General features: G+C 41.6%; 1 protein-coding gene across 6 annotated transcripts in view; it reads right to left on the bottom strand.

Moving 5' to 3' along the window:
• Positions 1-410: 410 nt before the first annotated feature.
• Positions 411-20,417, bottom strand: part of LOC117433871 (putative C-type lectin domain family 20 member A) — a 30,478-nt gene continuing 10,471 nt past the window's right edge. Inside the window, exons 4-14 of one of the 6 annotated variants that reach the window (XM_059009351.1) lie at positions 18,901-18,939; positions 11,408-11,449; positions 6,117-6,158; positions 5,893-5,934; positions 5,760-5,801; positions 3,756-3,797; positions 3,560-3,601; positions 3,364-3,405; positions 3,097-3,138; positions 2,190-2,278; positions 411-1,979 (exon numbers count right to left, since the gene is read on the bottom strand). In XM_059009351.1, coding sequence (XP_058865334.1) covers positions 1,860-1,979; positions 2,190-2,278; positions 3,097-3,138; positions 3,364-3,405; positions 3,560-3,601; positions 3,756-3,797; positions 5,760-5,801; positions 5,893-5,934; positions 6,117-6,158; positions 11,408-11,449; positions 18,901-18,939 — 584 coding nt within the window. In that variant the 3' untranslated portion in view covers positions 411-1,859. The remainder of the gene's footprint in view (positions 1,980-2,189; positions 2,279-3,096; positions 3,139-3,363; positions 3,406-3,559; positions 3,602-3,755; positions 3,798-5,759; positions 5,802-5,892; positions 5,935-6,116; positions 6,159-11,407; positions 11,450-18,900; positions 18,940-20,417) is intronic. The other 5 variants (XM_059009352.1, XM_059009353.1, XM_059009354.1 and 2 more) reach the window with 5 other exon arrangements.

Below are 20,417 nucleotides of genomic sequence, written 5' to 3' on the forward strand. Positions count from 1 at the left end.
ATAAATGGTATAAAAATGAAAAGGTTTTCATGGATGAACACAAGGTTGACGTTTAGTCAGTAAAGTGGGATCAGAAAAAAAAAATGGACTCAGAGCTGGGCCCTAGTGCGGCTTCAAGCTATAACATTAAAAACCAAGTCACTGCTCTTCTCAAGTAGCTGTACCCCTCTCGTATGGGTTATGTCACAGAGTTGCGTTCCTGTAAGTCATTGTGGTCTGTCTGACTCTCTTTGCCTGGGTGGTAGATGCTCCTGTTACTCAAACCCCTATATTGCCCGTCACTTTGTCTTGTGACTGTTTCTTATGAAAACTGTATGTAAAAAGTGATCCATTGATAGAGAGAAGTCAGAGAAACCAGAGATTGAGACTAAAACTTTATTGAAATAATTAATCAAAAATACATTCAGAAATACAGAATATGAACAGTGAGAAATGCCTAGTTTCTTTATCCAGGGTACTATCTATTTATATTCATACAAAGTAACCAGAACAAGTTTTTAAGCATTTTGTATGTTTTTCATTATAAACACAATATTGTATAACTCTCTTTCAATACATTATCATGTCAAGTGTTTGTCCAACAGGTTTGATTTATAAAGCAAGATCTTCAGTTAATTTGGCTAATGTAGAGTTTTATAGATCATTCTTGATCAGTTTCCTGTCATGTAACATTGGGTTAATAAACAGCAGTCCTTTCACTCTACATGCTGGTGTTTCTTTTTAAATACAGGCTGATTATAAAGCCCACAGGGGGCGCCACCACTCTTAAACTGTGCTGCAGGATTGCTTCCATTGTGATAGACAACTCCAGTCCTGGAGGGCCATTCATCCAGGTAGTGATTAAGGACATGGTTGGAACAAAGACCTGGACTGGAAGGGTCAATGTTACTGACCCCTGCACTAGGGCAACTAGTCTAGCTTACCCAGACTCCCTTGCAGCTCCTGCTCAGAACTTCGCCAGAGGCTCAGATCAAGAGCTGTCAAACTCCTTTCATGTTAGGATCATGTGCAAGTAAGAATATTCTTCATCTGCTGTATGCCTGACCCTTGTCTGTCATTCATAATCAATATGACTGCTGCTATGAAATGGGGAAAGTGGCCTACTTAGATTGTAATCACACTGGATATATTTTTCAAAGGTTGAAATAAACGGTTGTAGTCACTTTAATATAAAATTAAAACACACACTCAAAAGCTTTAATAAAACAACAGAGTTGCTCTAGTAACTAACGTAATATATATTGGAAATGTTATCAAATGAAAACACTCACCATTACTTAAATATAAAAACTGTTGCACACCAGTAGATAATGTAAAATTAATATAAAACTAAAACACCTGAAATACACCTAATTTAAATGATAGCTCAACTGAAGCAAAAGTCTTAGCCATGTTGCAATTTTCTACTCTGATGCATTATGAGCATCAACAATTTACTCAAAGCCTCCACTAGTGTGTTCTACTATTATAACAACCTTGACTTGCATAAAGAAGAAAAAACATTGAGTGAAATAGCTTGCATCACTCGATTGCACAAGTAACTAATATATATATATATATATATATATATGAATTATCATATAAAAATACACAGAAAATTGAAACAACAAACACACCCTCAATAAACCTGATTTTATTGACAGTTTCGTTGTAGTTACTAATATAAAATTAAACACACACTCAAAAGCCCTGATTAAACCTTATTCCCACCCTGAATCAATTTTCCCTGATACTATCCACCAAAGAAATAAAATATTAAGAAATCAAATCACTTTTTTAACAAAATTTAAGAAGTTTGGCATGTTTATAATAGAGACCAATGGCAAAATGCCCCGAACCCCGCTGCCGGCAATGGTATCTCACGGCTCGGAGGACGTCTCCTCCTCTTCCTCATCCTTGTGGAAAATCTCTCCGTCTTGTTTTCTCCAGCGCATCTTAACGCCTTCCATCGGAAAATTCTTGGAGAGGTACTCCCGAATCTGAAACAGCATCCACAAGAAACACATCAAAGAACGCAGCATCAGTGTATCTACCTATATATCTATCGATCTATCTACTGTAACCAAAGCAGAGTCAAACGATTCGGGCACTGCCTTCAACGGTCTTATGAAAATGAGATCAGCTAATTAGTTTGACACAAAGTCCTGTGCACAGGAAATTCTCAGTTTGTATTTCTGAATGTCACCTACCTGCTCTAAAATGGCTTCGCTCACTTTGGGGTCTTCAAGATTCATTCCTTTTGGTGCAGTAAGTTTGACCCTTCCGATTGCCATGTGATCTGTGCAGACAAACAGAAGAGTTCACACACACATTATATACACACAATATAAAACAACAGGACCTTGTATAAGTCAGGTCTTAAAACATACATAGGGGCTGCAGTGTGTAGTAGTGGTTAGGGCTCTGGACTCTTGACCAGAGGGTTGTGGGTTCAATCCCCAGTGGGGAACACTGCTGTTGTACCCTTGAGCAAGGTACATTACCTAGATTGCTCCAGTATAAACCCAACTGTATAAATGGGTAATTGTATGTAAAAATAATGTGATATCTGTATAATGTGAAATAATGTATAATGTGATATCTCGTAACAATTGTAAGTCGCCCTGGATAAGGGCGTCTGCTAAGAAATAAATAATAATAATACAGACAGTTTTCTCTTCTGTCAGGACTTATCATTGTGCAATACAGTGATAAGATTAAGAGTCATACAATAATAAGCACATGCTACTGTTGCCTATGAGGAGCCAAATAATTTCAGTGTAGCAGCATTTCTTTAGTGTTTTATATGGTGATCAGAAATGCTTATTTTGCTTGGTTATCATTGAACTACAGATAAACCCTGATTACTGTCACCAGTTCTGCTCAGTCCTTTTCTTGATGGGAATTGTGGGTCAACACAGCTGCATTGTTGAGGGACGAGTGTTGCTGAATAGTTGCACACAACTCTCATACAGCTCTACACACACCATGAGAGAGCGGAGTGGAGGAGGGGTCTAAGTGTTCAGGATCACAAAATAAAGAAAACTGTCAAGAGTAATTCATAAGAAAGCCAGATTCCTGCAATGGGTTGTTATTCAAACTGATTCCAGTCCATACCTTTAGAGGCCGGTGTAGAAGGCAGGTCAGAGGGGTTTGGATCTGTAATTAAATCAATAAAATAAAATAAACGAATAAAAAAGTAACATAAATTAATGAAATCAATAAATAAGTAAAAAAAAAAAAAGTGCGGAAGGTGGGTGTGAAGGGTTCGGATTTGTAAGAGAAATAAAATAATAATAATAAATAAAATAATTGAGGACTTTATAACAAAACCACATTGCTGCTGTGGGTTATAAATCACACTGAACTGATTCCAGTCCATACCTCTAGTGACTGGTGTTGAAGGAGGCCTTGAAGGTTTGGGATCTGTAAGAAGATGTGTTTCAATGAAACTGTATGTGTGCTGCTGCCCCGCCAGGGCAATGCTGACAATAAATAAATACAATAATTGAGGACTTTATAACAAAGCCATATTGCTGCTGTGGGTTATAAATCACACTGAACTGATTCCAGTCCATACCTTTAGTGACTGGTGTTGAAGGAGGCCTTGAAGGTTTGGGATCTGTAAGAAGATGTGATTCAATGAAACTGTATGTGTGCTGCTGCCCCGCCAGGGCAATGCTGACAATAAATAAATACAATAATTGAGTACTTTATAACAAAGCCATATTGCTGCTGTGGGTTATAAATCACACTGAACTGATTCCAGTCCATACCTTTAGAGGCTGGTGTAGAAGGCAGGTCAGAGGGGTTTGGATCTGAAGGAAATCAATCAAATAAAATAATGAATAAATAAGTAAAATAAAGTAAATAAATAAGTTAAAAAATTGTGCTGAAGGTGAGTGTGAAGGGTTTGGATCTGTAAGAGAAATAAAATAATAATAAATAAAATAATTAATAAAATAACTGAGTACTTTATAACAGACACATTGCAGCTGTGGTTAATAAAGAGGCTTGCTACGATTCAATATTTATTTTCTTGGCCAAATTGACAATTAATATCGACGTTCATTTTGGAAAGAATTTACCGTTTTTATTTTTCAATTCAAGCAGAGAATGGGTGAAATTGACATTTATGCTTTAAAAAAAAAAAGATTTTTTATGTAATTGAAAAACGTCTTATTTAGCGAATTCCCTTTACCATATCATGTTCAACATGCAACAAAACCATGATTATCAACAATTAAAAAAATCTCTCAAATAAACCATAGAAAACGCAACATATAAAAAAGTGTATTACAAAGACTTTTAGGCAAGGCAGACGGGCCCGCTTCTTCCTGCCGCAGAGACTTCAGCCGTCGGCCAGGGTATTGTGCACAATATTCATTAAGTGTTTTTCTCTTGCACTCCATTTTCAAATCAAACTAGTAACTGTCACGGTATACCTAAAGCAAAAGCTTACCTACATCGTAACCCACTAATTTCAAAGTAGGCGCTTTGAATGACAGGCGCTGTAGCTGGCAAGTTAAAGTGCACAGTTGGTGCAGGTCTTGATAATTGACAGTCATTTAAAGAAATGAGAGCATTCTAGCACTGCTTCAGTCAACGAGATCTGTCAGAATAGGGTGAAACTACAGTACTAACTGACCACTGAGATGACTGACAGCGACCTCCAGCCATTCAGAGCGGAACGGAGACAGGACAGAGAGCAAATATAAAGACTACATAAACTAAGAGGATTTGTTAATGATTATCTTTTGTAAGAAAATTTAAAAAAATAGCAAGTGGTTTTACCAACGTTTATTGTATATAAATTTATTTCAGTCAAATCCGAAATATATCAAAAATTAGTAAGCCTAGTTATAAATCACACTGAACTGATTCCACTCCATACCTCTAGCGACTGGTGTTGAAGGAGAAGATAGAAAAAAAAAAACTTTCTACCAAACTGTGCCCCTGCCCCACCAGGGCAATGCTGACAACACAATGCAGCACTTCAGTCTGAATGAGAAACTCACCATTCAATGAAACAGTTAAAACAAACTGCACTCTACAAACTTGTGACAGAGACAAAATGATTCTTGGTGATACATCTCCCTCCCGACCTGTGAGGGCGCTGTGTAAAGGGAACAGAGTGCCCTGGACTGGATGGCCTGACAATTAATTCCCAGGGTTAGGTGGAAGTCAGCCATCTAGAAAGGGGGCGGAGCTACGGTACACCAAGTCATCAACCTGGAAGGGAAGCGATGTGGCAACCGCAGATTGGAGTAGAAACGGTTGCAATTTCTAACCAAGGGGATCTATATAAGGGGATGTAGCGAGGTGATCTGTTCCTTTGTATGGTTAAATGCTGAACTGGAAGGAGACACGTATTGTTATCGTGAGTGTTTTGTTTGTTTTGTCTTGTCTAAAACCTGCTTGTTTGTTGTTATTAGACGGCTAACACTATCCGGAGCTGTCACTACAGGCCAGCACTAAACCCAGACAACGCCACGAGCACTACAGTACTCACTTTGGACTTGTGACTGTGTTTGTGTTTATTGTGTGTGGTTAAATACCATGTTTATTGTTTCGGGACTGAACCCCGTGGATTTAACTGAGCAATACACATCGATCGTTGTGTATTGTCAGTTCTCATTAGTCTTCATTATTGACACCAGACTTTGGATTATAAATAAACCACCATTTCACCAGTTCTTTGTTGTTTGTCCTTGTCTTGAGCACTGCATCACCTCTACACCTGCGCACTGCAAACCACTTTGCCACAAAACTGCACTTACCTTGAGAGATCAGAGTGGAGGGGAGGCTTGAGGGTTCTGCTTCTGTAAAATGAAAAAGAAAAAAGAAAGTTTCTAACAAAGCCAGATTCCTGCTGTGCATTATGAATCACACTGAACTGATTCCAGTCCATACCTTTAGAGGCCGGTGTAGAAGGCAGGTCAGAGGGGTTTGGATCTGTAATGAAATCAGTAAATAAGTTAAAAAAAAAAAAAAAGTGTGCGGAAGGTGGGTGTGAAGGGTTTGGATTTGTAAGAGAAATAAAATAATAATAATAAATACAATAATTGAGTACTTTATAACAAAGCCATATTGCTGCTGTGGGTTATAAATCACACTGAACTGATTCCAGTCCATACCTTTAGAGGCCGGTGTAGAAGGCAGGTCAGAGGGGTTTGGATCTGAAGGAAATCAATCAAATAAAATAATGAATAAATAAGTAAAATAAAGTAAATAAATAAGTATAAAAAAAATAGTGCTGAAGGTGAGTGTGAAGGGTTTGGATCTGTAAGAGAAATTAAATAATAATAAATAAAATAATTAATAAAATAATTGAGTACTTGTCACAAAGACGGCCAGAGTGGGTGGCGTCAGACCAGAAAGGAATACACAGACAGAGACGGTGGTGATGATGAGCTGAGTGCAATGGCTGCACTCAGCGTTTATTAACAAATAAAAGGTTTGAAAACAGCACAAAAACAGGACACGCCACTTGCACCAAAATAAACAGACATACAAAACGACTAAACACTAAACAGACGGTGCAGGACAGACGAACAAACACGGTGAGTACAAACAAAAAACACTTATTATATTTCTTACGATTTTACTCCTTCTCTCTCACCCGTTCTCCACTCTCTGAACACCTAACCCCCGAGTGACTAAAAATGTGCCTATTTATACTGTTTGTCCTGGGATTCAATTACTAATTAATTATTCACTTGAATCCCAGCACGTGAATTCATTACGTGCAACCCCGTGCTCACATATTACATTTAACAGGCACGTGAAGTGATTTGTGCCCTCCTCGTGCCTAAATACAAATCTACACTTTTTAAATACACGTGAAACACAGACCCGTTTATATCCCGTGTACCAATCTATACACCAACATTAACATACGCACCGTACATACAACACAAAACACACAAAATACACACAGGGGCGGGCACTTTGCCACATATACCCCCCCCCCTCAACGGCCACCTCCCCCCTTAAATACCCAGCAGTCCAGGCCAAAGTCTCGGGCTGGGAAGGGAGGCTTCAGTGGGCCCATGGCTGGAAATGCTGTCAGCTCCCCTGCCGGTAGTGGCACGGCTGACAGCATGCTGGTCCCGTCCTGCAGCGAAAAAGCTGCGGGGGCAGGTGGTCCCCCGACCTCCCCCTTCTTCGTAGCCGGCAGCTCCCTCCTGTGGGGCTCCGGCCACAAGAACTCCTGCAGCGAAACTGCTGCTGGGGAAAGTGGTCTCCAGACCTCGTCCCCCTTCTTCGTGGCCGGCAGCTCCCCTTTCTGGGGCTCCGGCCACCGTACTCCCTGTGGAGGTACGGGCAGCAGAGGCAGCTCCTGCTCCTCTGCTCCGGGCGGTGGCGGAAGCAGAGGCAGCTCCAGCTCCTCTGTTCCTGGTGGTGGTGGAAGCAGAGGCAGCTCCAGCTCCTCTGCTCCTGGCGGTGGTGGAGGCAGAGGCAGCTCCAGCTCCTCTGCTCCTGGCGGTGGTGGAGGCAGAGGCAGCTCCAGCTCCTCTGCTCCTGGCGGTGGCGGAGGCAGAGGCAGCTCCAGCTCCTCTGCTCCTGGCGGTGGCGGAAGCAGAGGCAGCTCCTGCTCCTCTGCTCCGGGTGGTGGCGGAAGCAGAGGCAGCTCCAGCTCCTCTGCTCCTGGCGGTGGTGGAGGCAGAGGCAGCTCCAGCTCCTCTGCTCCTGGCGGTGGCGGAGGCAGAGGCAGCTCCAGCTCCTCTGCTCCTGGCGGTGGCGGAAGCAGAGGCAGCTCCTGCTCCTCTGCTCCGGGCGGTGGTGGAGGCAGAGGCTGCTCCAGCTCCTCTGCTCCTGGCGGTTGGGCTGGTGCGCGCCGCGCTGCCCTCAGCAGCATGAATAGAGGCTGCTGGGGGACACCAGCCTCCTGCCCCTCTCCCCCCCAAAAATTTTCAGGGGGTTGAGCCTGTAACTCCTCCCCTTCCGGCTCCTGGGGCTGAACCAGCAGGCATTTTCCCTCTGCTGGTGGCTTGGGACCCAGGGCTGTGGAAGCCCCGACTTGCCTCCCTTTGGGCTGTGGACGCACCGACTCCTCCCTTTTGGGCTGTGGACGCACCAACTCCTCCCTTTTGGGCTGTGGACGCACCGACTCCTCCCTTTTGGGCTGTGGACGCACCGACTCCCCCCTCTTGGGCTGTGGACGTTCGGGCTCCCCCCACTCAGGCGTAGGACGTTCGGGCTCCTCCCACTCAGGCGTAGGACGTTCGGGCTCCTCCCACTCAGGCGTAGGACGTTCGGGCTCCTCCCACTCAGGCGTAGGACGTTCGGGCTCCTCCCACTCAGGTGTAGGACGTTCGGGCTCCTTCCACTCAGGCGTAGGACGTTCAGGCTCCTCCCGCTTGGGCTGTGGACGCTCAGGCTCCTCTCGCTTGGGCTGTGGACGCTCAGGCTCCTCCCGCTTGGGCTGTGGAGGCTCAGGCTCCTCCCCATAACTGCGGAAGGGACAGTGGGCGAACAGGTGATCCTGGTCGCAGAGGAGGCACCCCGGCGATGGCTTGTTACATTGCCGTGGATGCCTGGCCCTTAGGCGGCACTCCTCCTCCCTGTCCTTCACCTCTTTATCTGTCTCTGCCTCCCGCTTGGGCTGTGGAGGCAAAACCAGCAGGCATTCACCCTCTGCTGGTGGAGATGGGGACAGCAGGTACTCCTCTGCTGGTGGTCCTGCTACCTGGGCTGCTGTTCCATTTATCGTTGCCCCCAGGTAGCTGAGGAGAAACTCCACACCTTCCTCCAAGGTGTTTGGGGTGTGTTCCTGCTGATAGGCCTCCCATCTCTCACTGTCCATCATCCACAGGGCCCGGACGACTATGGGCAGAGACTGGGCCTCCAGCCCAGCATTCTCCAGGAACCAGTCCCGCCATTTTGTGGCATCTTCTGCCATTATATATATATATATTTTTTTTTTAAACAAAACCCCTCCTGGTCTGACGCTTGGAGGTGCGGCTATCCCACGATGACACCACGTGTCACAAAGACGGCCAGAGTGGGTTGCGTCAGACCAGAAAGGAATTCAAACACAGACGGTTGTTGTGATAAGCTGAGTGCAATGGCTGCACTCAGCGTTTATTAACAAATAAAAGGTTTGAACAGACAAAACAAAACAGGACACGGCACTACATGCCAAAATAAACAGACATACAAAACGACAAAACACTAAACAGACGGTGCAGGACAGACGAACAAACACGGTGAGTACAAACAAAAAACACTTATTATATTTCTTACGATTTTACTCCTTCTCTCTCACCCGTTCTCCACTCTCTGAACACCTAACCCCCGAGTGACTAAAAATGTGCCTATTTATACTGTTTGTGCTGGGATTCAATTACTAATTAATTATTCACTTGAATCCCAGCACGTGAATTCATTACGTGCAACCCCGTGCTCACATATTACATTTAACCAGCACGTGAAGTGATTTGTGCCCTCCTCGTGCCTAAATACAAATCTACACTTTTTAAATACACGTGAAACACAGACCCGTTTATATCCCGTGTACCAATCTATACACCAACATTAACATACGCACCATACATACAACACATAACACACAAAATACACACAGGGGCGGGCACTTTGCCACAGTAATTTATAACAGACACATTGCAGCTGTGGTTTATAAAGAGGCTTGCTACAATTCAATATTTATTTTCTTGGCCAAATTGACAATTAATATCGACGTTTATTTTAGAAAGAATTTACCGTTTTTATTTTTCAATTCAAGCAGAGAATGGGTGAAATCGACATTTATGCTTTAAAAAAAAATATATATATTTTTTATGTCATTGAAAAACGTCTCATTTAGCGAATTCCCTTTACCATATCATGTTCAACATGCAACAAAACCATGATTATCAACAATTAAAAAAATCTCTCAAATAAACCATAGAAAACGCAACATATAAAAAAGTGTATTACACAGACTTTTAGGCAAGGCAGACGGGCCCGCTTCGTCCTGCCGCGGAGACTTCAGCCGTCGGCCAGGGTATTGTGCACAATATTCATTAAGTGTTTTTCTCTTGCACTCCATTTTCAAATCAAACTAGTAACTGTCACGGTATACCTAAAGCAAAAGCTTACCTACACCGTAACCCACTAATTTCAAAGTAGGCGCTTTGAATGACAGGCGCTGTAGCTGGCAAATTAAAGTGCACAGTTGGTGCAGGTCTTGATGATTGACAGTCATTTAAAGAAATGAGAGCATTCTAGCACTGCTTCAGTCAACGAGATCTGTCAGAATAGGGTTAAACTACAGTACTAACGGACCACTGAGATGACTGACAGCGACCTCCAGCCATTCAGAGCGGAACGGAGACAGGACAAAGAACAAGTATAAAAACCACATAAACTAGAGAGGATTTCTTAATGATTATTTTTTGTAAGAAAATAAAAAAAATAGTGAGTGATTTTACCAACGTTTATTGTATATAAATTTATTTCAGTCAAATCCGAAATATATCAAAAAGTAGTAAGCCTAGTTATAAATCACACTGAACTGATTCCACTCCATACCTCTAGCGACTGGTGTTGAAGGAGAAGATAGAAAAAAAAAAACTTTCTACCAGACTGTGAGTATGCTGCTTCCCCACCAGGGCAATGCTGACAACACAATGCAGCACTTCAGTCTGAATGAGAAACTCACCACTAAATGAAACAGTTAAAACAAACTGCACTCTACAAACTTGTGACAGAGACAAAATGATTCTTGGTGATACATCTCCCTCCCGACCTGTGAGGGCGCTGTGTAAAGGGAACAGAGTGCCCTGGACTGGATGGCCTGACAATTAATTCCCAGGGTTAGGTGGAAGTCAGCCATCTACAAAGGGGGCGGAGCTACGGTACACCAAGTCATCAACCTGGAAGGGAAGCGATGTGGCAACTGCAGATTGGAGGAGAAACGGTTGCAATTTCTAACCAAGGGGATCTACATAAGGGGATGTAGCGAGGTGATCTGTTCCTTTGTATGGTTAAATGCTGAACTGGAAGGAGACACGTATTGTTATCGTGAGTGTTTTGTTTGTTTTGTCTTGTCTAAAACCTACTTGTTTGTTGTTATTAGACGGCTAACACGATCCGGAGCTGTCACTACAGGCCAGCACTAAACCCACACAACGCCACGAGCACTACAGTACTCACTTTGGACTTGTGACTGTGTTTGTGTTTATTGTGTGTGGTTAAATACCATGTTTATTGTTTCGGGACTGAACCCCGTGGATTTAACTGAGCAATACACATCGATCGTTGTGTATTGCCAGTTCTCATTAGTCTTCACTATTGACACCAGACTTTGGATTATAAATAAACCACCATTTCACCAGTTCTTTGTTGTTTGTCCTTGTCTTGAGCACTGCATCACCTCTACACCTGCGCACTGCAAACCACTTTGCCACAAAACTGCACTTACCTTGAGAGATCAGAGTGGAGGGGAGGCTTGAGGATTCTTGATCTGTAAAAAAAAAAAAAAAAATCACAAAAACGACAAGATGTAGTATTTCCTGTTTCAAGTGTATTGTTCAAATGAATTTTAACACTAGAATGACCAAGATGTTCATTTTGACTGTTTTTGGAATTTCAATTTAATTTGCGGTGCATCTTTTTAAGATACAGAGCTGTGCTTTCCTGACTTTTCCTAAATATATGCTTTCACTCCATACATCCAGTGACTAGTGGTGAAGGAGGTCTTGAAGGTTTGGGATCTGTAAGAAGATTTAAAAAAATGCGTTTCAATGAAACTGTGTGTGTGCTGCTGCCCCGCCAGGGCAATGCTGACAATGAGATGCAGCATTTCAGTCTTAATGAGAAACACACTATCAAATTAAACAGTTAATACATGCTGCACTCTGCAAACTAACCACGAGAGACCGGAGAAAAAAGAAAGTTCAGATCAAGAGCTGTCAAATTCCTTTCACTTTAGGAACTTTGTGCAAATAAGAATGTTCTTTATCTGCTGTGTGTCTGAACCCTTTCTGTCCGATAAGCAAGCCAAGTTTCTTGTTTTTGAAGTTCTGTAGCATCAAGTCTTTACAAACCATTGCATTATCACCTAAATATAAAAGTGTTTCACTGTAGACAATGTACAATTAATATAAAACTAAAACACACAAATTTAAATTATAGTTCAATTGAAGCCACTGACATTATATAGATCAGTTATACTACCATAGAATCAACCCACGCTATCTACAGAACGTTGTGTCATGTATACATTTTAAAGTGGGTGTAGTGCTATATTTAGAAGCGAGGGGTCGCTATTATCTACCCCCACTCCCCCCTCCCCTCCCCTCTCGCCGCTCTCTTAACCCTACCACGCCTCCTGGGGTCCCTGTTTCCCCACACACTCAACAGAACCGCAGTTTATCACTAGTAGTTACGGTATTTGAAAGGGCTAACAAGTGTACCAATAATCAATTATTGATTACAAATTCAGACAATCAGGTATTGAGGTATTATTGTAAAGCAACTAAACTTAAAGCTATTTACTTTAAACTTTTGCCTAACATTTCTAAGATAGTTTGGAAACACTTGTGGATTCTACATAATTCAGAAAAATTGAAAAAAATATTCATTAAGGCCCCAGTTGTAGCATTCAAAAGAGAAGCTAATTTAGGTGATATTTTAGTTCACAGTAAACATAACAGAATAATAATAACTCGCAATAGTACGTGTAAAGTGTGTAAATACATGGACAAAAGTAAAAAATAAAATTAAAAATAAGAACACCACATATCCACTAAAAACTAATACCTACTGTAAAAATAGCAATGTTGTTTATGGAATAGCCTGTGAAAATGTGATGAAATCAAATATGTTGGAGAGACTTTATATTAAATAATTCAGAACCACATTAATTAGAAATAAAAAAATAAAAAGTACAGCACTTCACCAGTCAAGGACATGACATAAATGATGTCAAGTTTGTAGTATTAGAACAGCTCAAATTAGACAATGCGACATATAGAAGAATAAAAGAAAGTAAATGGATAAATAGACTGAACACGATTATGCCAGCGGGACTCAACAGAAAAGAATGAACTAATTAACTCTAATAAATATATAACATTTAAACAAAATTCATTCAAAAGTTGTGCATGCTGATGTGCTGGGGAGTCCAAATCAAGACTGATCCGTAGAGCCAGCATTGCATGATAATATAAATATAAGTTTATATAAACTAATGTTAATTAGAATGAATACAGATTCAAAGATAGAAGAAAAAATGATGCCACAATATATAGAACACCATTACATCATGTAAGAATAAATCATGGATCTGAATATAAACAATAACAAGTAGTTGTCATAATTCAAACACATGCTTTGAGAAAGATATGTACAACATATCGAAACATTGGGCAGCTGGCTCTTTGAGCTAATATATATATATATATATATATATATATATATATATATATATATATATATATATATATATATATATATATTCCACATCGAACAAGCTGAATGTGTCAGAGTCTTCCGCCTCACAAAATTCCATCAACTTTGAATATTACTAACAGATGGTCAAAATTCAGTATTTAAAAGAGAGTTGATCGTTACAAAAAGAATATTGCTGCTCTAGAAAGAGTGCAAAGAAGAGTGACCAGAATTATCCCAGGTTTAAAAGGCATGTCGTATCCAGACAGGCTAAAAGAATTGAATCTATTCAGTCTTGAACAAAGAAGACTACGCGGTGATCTGATTCAAGCATTCAAAATCCTAAAAGGTATTGACAATGTCGACCCAGGGGTCACAAATGGAGATTTGATAAAGGGGCATTCAGAACAGAAAATAGGAGGTACTTTTTTTACACAGAGAATTGCAAGGGTCTGGAACCAACTCCCCAGTAATGTTGTTGAAGCTGACACCCTGGGATCCTTCAAGAAGATGCTTGATGAGATTCTGGGATCAATAAGCTACTAACAACCAAACGAGCAAGATGGGCCGAATGGCCTCCTTTCATTTGTAAACTTTCTTATGTTCTTATGTTGTTCATCTTAACTGAGGATTGTTGTGGTTGCTTGTGTTGCCTTGCAGAATTAGGGTTAAAAACCCTAACATCGCATTTGCCTACTTTTGCCACTTAATATCAACCCTAATTGATGCATTAACAAAGTTTTTTTTGCAAAGAATATTATATATATATATATATATATATATTGTAGCAAACCTCAGTTCCCGCAGGCAGCAGCATCACACCGGATGAGGCATAGCGCCGATACCACTGTACAAACGAGCCGAGTCAAAAGCTGTTGCCGGCTAAAGGAAAACTTTTGTTTCACTATTTTGTTGACGGTCTACCCGAGTCTGTTGGAAACCATATACATGCACAGCCCAATGTTAGAACTTTAGAGGAGGCTCTTGAACTTGCACATTTGCGGTTAACAACAAATACGGCTTATTCCAATGCTAACTCCGCTGCTGCACTACTGACCTCTGGGGAAACCGACAGATTAGAGATTAGATTGCAAACATGGCTCAGCACCTCGAACGTTTAAACACTGACCATGAAGTTGCAGCTGTACATCACAACAGCAAACCTAGGCCCAGAGGCCCCAGTGTCATGAGTGTTGAGGATATGGGCACATAGCACGTGAATGTCCCAATCTCCTCCGTCGCTCTCGAATGCAGTACCAGGGAAACGAGGCGTCACCCCGCGTGGAGGGAATCGACAATAGAGGTGACCCAATTTGAAATTTTGCCAGTTGCAGCGACAAGAATAAAATGGTCCAACTACTGGCAAATGCCAGTACACCTAGAGGACAGGCCCAAAACCGCATTTTGTCCTGGACCTGTGTTAGGACTGTATGAATTCTGTAGAATGCCTTTCGGGGTGACTGGAGGACCCAGATCATTCCAGCGCTTAATGCACACTATAGCAGGTGACCTGGACTGTATAATGGTTTACCAAGATAGGAGTCTGTGTGGTCCAGTGGTTAAAGAAAAGGGCTTATAACCAGGAGGTCCACAGTTCAAATCCCACCTCAGCCACTGACTCATTGTGTGACCCTGAGCAAGTCACTTAACCTCCTTGTGCTCCGTCTTTCGGGTGAGACGTAATTGTAAGTGGCTCTGCAGCTGATGCATAGTTCACACACCCTAGTCTCTGTAAGTCGCCTTGGATAAAGGCGTCTGCTAAATAAACAAATAATAATAATAATAAGATGATGTTTTAGCCTTTTCAAAAGACACTGCAAAACACCTCAAAGATCTGTCGCTTGTGCTGGACAGACTACGGGCAGCAGAACTCCTACTGAAAGGGTCAAAATGCAATATTGGCCTGTTAAGTGTCACATATCTAGGACATATTTTCTACTCTACTGGAATGTTGCCAGACCCCAAGAAAACTGATACCATTGACAACTGGCCTATACCAAGCAACATTAAAGAAGTGCGACAGTTCCTAGGTATTGCATCTTACTACCACCGCTATATGCTGCAATTCAGCACAGTGGCAAAACCACTGAACCAGGTGCTGGAAAAAAGAGCTACCTTTTTGTGGGATGCGCACTGTGAGCAGTCATTTAAAGCACTTAAACGTTTTCTAACCAGTGCTGCAGTCCAGGCTTATCCAGACCCAGCAAGGAGTTTCAGCTTTTCACCGATGCCAGAGACACCGGCCTGGGGACCATGCTGGAACAAAGCAACAAGGTTATTGCATACAAAAGCAGAACCTTAACCAAAAGTGAGAAAAAAACTATGGCACAATCCAAAAGGAATGTTTGGTGTTGGTATATGTCATAATGGAGTTTCGCAACTATCTCCTTAGCTAACATTTTACTGTATTTACAAACCACCAGCCTTTACACTGACTACAGTCACAAAAAATGGAAGGAATGTTATGCCGGTGTCTGTGGCAATTCAAGAGTTTGACTTCATCAAGTACAAAAAAGGGTGTGAAAACATAAATGCTGACACACTGTCCAGACCTGTCTGCAGACAGTATTGCAATGACCATGCTGGAATCAGAAATTACATGTGAGTAGTTGCAAACACTCCAGAAGGAGGACTCAGTTCTCCACAAGGTCACTCAAGCTGTTAAACACGGCAATAGACCTACAGATTGGAAGCAGTTTCCCTGGCGCCGATATGCCCAATTATGGCCGCAGCTTAGGATCATTGATGGCATGCTAAACAGATGTTACTGTCGTTCACATTAATAGAATAAGGTCACGAGACCTGAGCAAGAATGTCAGTGGAGACGCTGTAACTCTTGGGTGGTTGCATGCTGAGTCCGCAGTGTGAAAAAAAGCGGTCGGCTGATGGCACACGCTTCGGAGGACAGTGTGTGTTCGTCTTTGCCCTCCCAAGTCAGCGCAGGGGTGGTAGCGTTGAGCTGAGAATAATAAAATAATTGGCCAGTCCAAATTGGGAGAAAATAATAATAAAAATAATTGGCAACGTCAGATGAAAAAAAAAAAAGAATAAATCTGTATAAATAGCCATTCAAAAAGACATGATTTTAATTCACTCTAAAACAGTGATTACAATTGCACAACTTTTTCTCCTGACCTGAGTCCAACAGAACATCTGTTTGACCAAATCACCAGTGCCATCCACAGGAGACAACCGCGACCTGCCAACCTTCACCAGCTGGCTGCAAATGCCCAGGAAGAATGGTGGAACATCCCACAGCAGTCTATCCAGAGGCTGATCAGGTCTATGCGTCAACACTGCCAGGATTGTGTTAATGCTCAGGGAGGTCGTACCCGACACTAACTTTGTAATGTTTTCATTCTGACTGCGTGTCATGTTTCATACTGAAAACTTATCATGATTCTTTGATCTGTATTTTTGTTCACATTTTCTGTGATTTTTTTTTTATATCTATGTTTAAAATATTTGGTTAAATCCATTAGACCTGAGTGTTGTGTTTCTTTTGTGCATCAGTGTATATATACTGGGATTGCGCATCAAGAAGCTCTTGCTGATTTAATGAGGGGTCAGTATTTCAAATTTCATTACATTATATGGATAACATTTCTTCAATGTGATGTGACACAGTTTTTAAACAAATTTATAGCCCAGCGCTCTGATCCATCCAGCGAATTTAAAACAATCTGCGTGAAGCTTTTGTTTCTGTTCAATGAGGATCGATAATAAAATAGATTTATTTTGATTAGGAGGTTTACTACTGTCTCACATTTTATGAATTAAAATTCCAGATTAAAACACTGGGCTGATTGTCTTTTAAGCCTGTGGGAACAATTCAATAATTGATAATGTAATGTTTATCTGGGTTCATTAGTTCTCTTATTAATAATATTTAATTGATGTGTTACAAAGATCGAGGATTTACTATGAACACACACACACACACGCAGACACAAGGAATGTTTAAGTAACAGTAGTATTACACAAACAATAGAAAGAAAACAGAGAAGTCAGAAAGTAAATCTCTTAGTCTCTAAACACAAAACAAAAAATCCAAGCTCTCACTGCACTCATGCTGGCTAGCAGGCAATTTAAATATGACACCGCCTGTCTCCTCACACACAAGCAGCAGCTCAAGTAAGCTGTGACGTAGCTAGTAGCTTGCTCACATACACCCACATACCAGCACAGCCTCAACTGAGATGATGCAGACAATCTTAGAATATATCACATTAAGCTTATTAATGGTATATAGATTAAGGCTATGGCAAGTTTACTTTTAAAGAAATTCTTCATACAACAATATGAGGTTGATTACTTATAGTTACTTCATCAAGTTTCACCAAAGGTTAATTCACACGGAAAGTGTGCAAACTAAATAATTAACAGTTCAATTCTATGTGAATGTGTTACAATTCATTAATTGAGTTCCATGAAAGGAAAATGCAACTGGAATTTTACTCAACAGTTCCTTGAAGCTTAGACTTTTGGTCCGCTGTTTTAGAAACTCATTCGGTTGAAGTGTCCAGTACAAAAGGATCTCCTCTCAGCAACGAAGTCTTCAATCCCACGTTGGATCAAACTTGGCAACAAAGCTTTCAATTCTCAACAGAATCAACAAACAGCTGCAACAAAGTCTTCAATCCTCTGTATAGGATCCACAACAGCACCCGTCTGCTCTGTCCTCTTCGCTGAATCTTTTAGCTACACAGGTAGCATGGCACAGTTTCTTTTGGATACTGTGGTTGTAGGTGTACAGCAGACCCAGACTGGTTTGTCTGATAACAGTCGCTGTAATTTTTTCGGCGGTCCTCCAGCCGGGCCTCAGTCTCGTTGCTTGTGGTCGTTGACTCGCTTGCAGCTTGCTTCCTCGTCTTGGGTCTGTTTTCAGGCAGAGTCCCGTCTTATTCTGTTTTCAGGCAGAGTCCCGTCTTGATTCTGTTTTTAGGCAGAGTCCTGTCTTGATTCTGTTTTTAGGCAGTTCCGGAGTTGCAGCTTTGACAGCACCTTGTTTAGCATTCGATGTGGAGCGCAAAATGTTTAGTTTAGCTTGGATATTTATAGTCTTTTTCACTGCTAAATAGCCACTTTCATGAGATCATTTGTGTATCTTGCCTTTTTCTAAACTCCCAGTCCTTTGATGTTTTAATGTTCTTTTCCACTGGGACTTCACTAGTTTGCCCTCCTTGCGTAAAAACAACTGTTGTTCACGTGTGAATTATCTTTACATAATTCAACTACACCTGATTTTAATGACAGTAGTTTCGTTGTAGTTGCTAATATAAAATTACACACACACTCAAAGGCCTAATTAAACCATAATCCCATTCTGAATCTGTTTCCTAAATTATGAATCTAAGTTTTGGGATCTATAAGAAAATTAAAATAAAATTGTTTCAGTGAAACTGTGTGCTGCTGCCCCACCAGGGCAATGTTGACAATGAGATGCAGCATTTCAGTGTTAATGAGAAATGCATTGTTAAAATAAACAGTAAAAACAAACTACACCCTACAAACTGCACTTACTTTGAATGATCAGAGCGGAGAGGTTTGTAGGTTTTATATCTGTAATAAAAACACAGAAAAAAACATAAAAAACAACACAATTTAGTATGTCCTTGTGACAGAGATAGAATGATTCTTGGTGTTAGATCTCCCTCTCGACCTGTGAGGGCACGGTGCAAGAGGAACAGAGTACCCTTAATTAAATGGCACGACAATTTATTCCGAAGGGTAGATGGAAGTCGTCATTTAGGAAGGGGGCAGAGCTATGGCACCCAAGCTCATTGACCCGGACGGTAAGCGGCGTGGCATCCGAGGACTGGAGGAGCGGATGCGCTCGTTAACCTCGGGGTCAGGGGCGAGGGTATAAATAGGGGGCATGGCTTGAGTGATCTGTTCCTTTGCATATGGTTAAGTTAAACAACCGAGAAGGATCCCGTACTGTGAATAAACCGTGAGTGTTTTCGTGTCTGTGTATTAACACTGTGTGTCTTGTGTGTTATTTGTCAATGAAGATTACTGAGCACGATCCGGAGCTGCAGCCGCAGGCCAGCGAAAAACCCGGACTTCACCATTCACCTTTTCCACTACCGGAACTGTCTTTGTTTTCACCACTAGCACTAGAATCACGCACTGTCTAATTGTGTCTGTGTTTTGTGTTTTGTGTGGGTGACGGAACGGGACTTTGGGGTTACGGGTCAAACCCGTGGGATTACAAACCAAAGTGATACACGCCGCTGTACCACTTCCAACACTGTTATTATTTGCAGGTTTGCCTTAAGGCTCTGGACATTTATTAAATTAAATAAACACCCTTGCACCTGTACAGACGTTGTCTGTGTGATTACTCCGCTCTGCACTGTACTCACCTGCACGTCTTCACCACTTTGCCACAGTCCTGTGTATTGTTTAAATGAATTTTAATGAAACTGAATCTGTGCTGCTGTCTCTACCAGGGCAATGCTCCAATGACATGTTGTCTCAGTCATCCTAAAAGGTTCAATGTTTTAAAATAAATACACGAGAATGTATTTTTCAACACTTGCCTCTCCTGTATGTAACAACAAGTGCTGCTCCTTGCTCACAGACTCTTATACCCCGTTCACAGGAACCACTTTTAAGCTGACTCTGAGACGTCTTTTTTTGTAGTGTAAACGCAGCCAGCCCAGGTTCCGCCGTCCTAAAAGTGTCCTGCTCCAGTGGGGGCTCTGCGAGTGCTTTGGTCTGGTTTTGCTCTGCTGTGAACACAGCAGTCCCTGAGACGGCTCACGTTGCCACATACATCGTGGGTAACGCCCCCATTGTCAGCGTCACACAGGCACAGACAGCAGCAACAGAAAGTTGTGATTGTTAATCAGACGGCAGAATCAAAAAATATTTGTGACAGAACACTAAGAGAGACAGAGGCAGAAGATTCCAAAATACAAACAGACTTTTAATGAGAAAAGACTTTTAATAATTAATATGGGATAAATGTGAAACAAGCCTAGTTGCCACAAAACTTCACTGTCAGAAAATATTGTTTTGCACACATATCTACA

This window comes from Acipenser ruthenus, chromosome 38 (assembly GCF_902713425.1).
Source record: "Acipenser ruthenus chromosome 38, fAciRut3.2 maternal haplotype, whole genome shotgun sequence".
Classification (NCBI taxonomy): Eukaryota; Metazoa; Chordata; class Actinopteri; order Acipenseriformes; family Acipenseridae; genus Acipenser; species Acipenser ruthenus.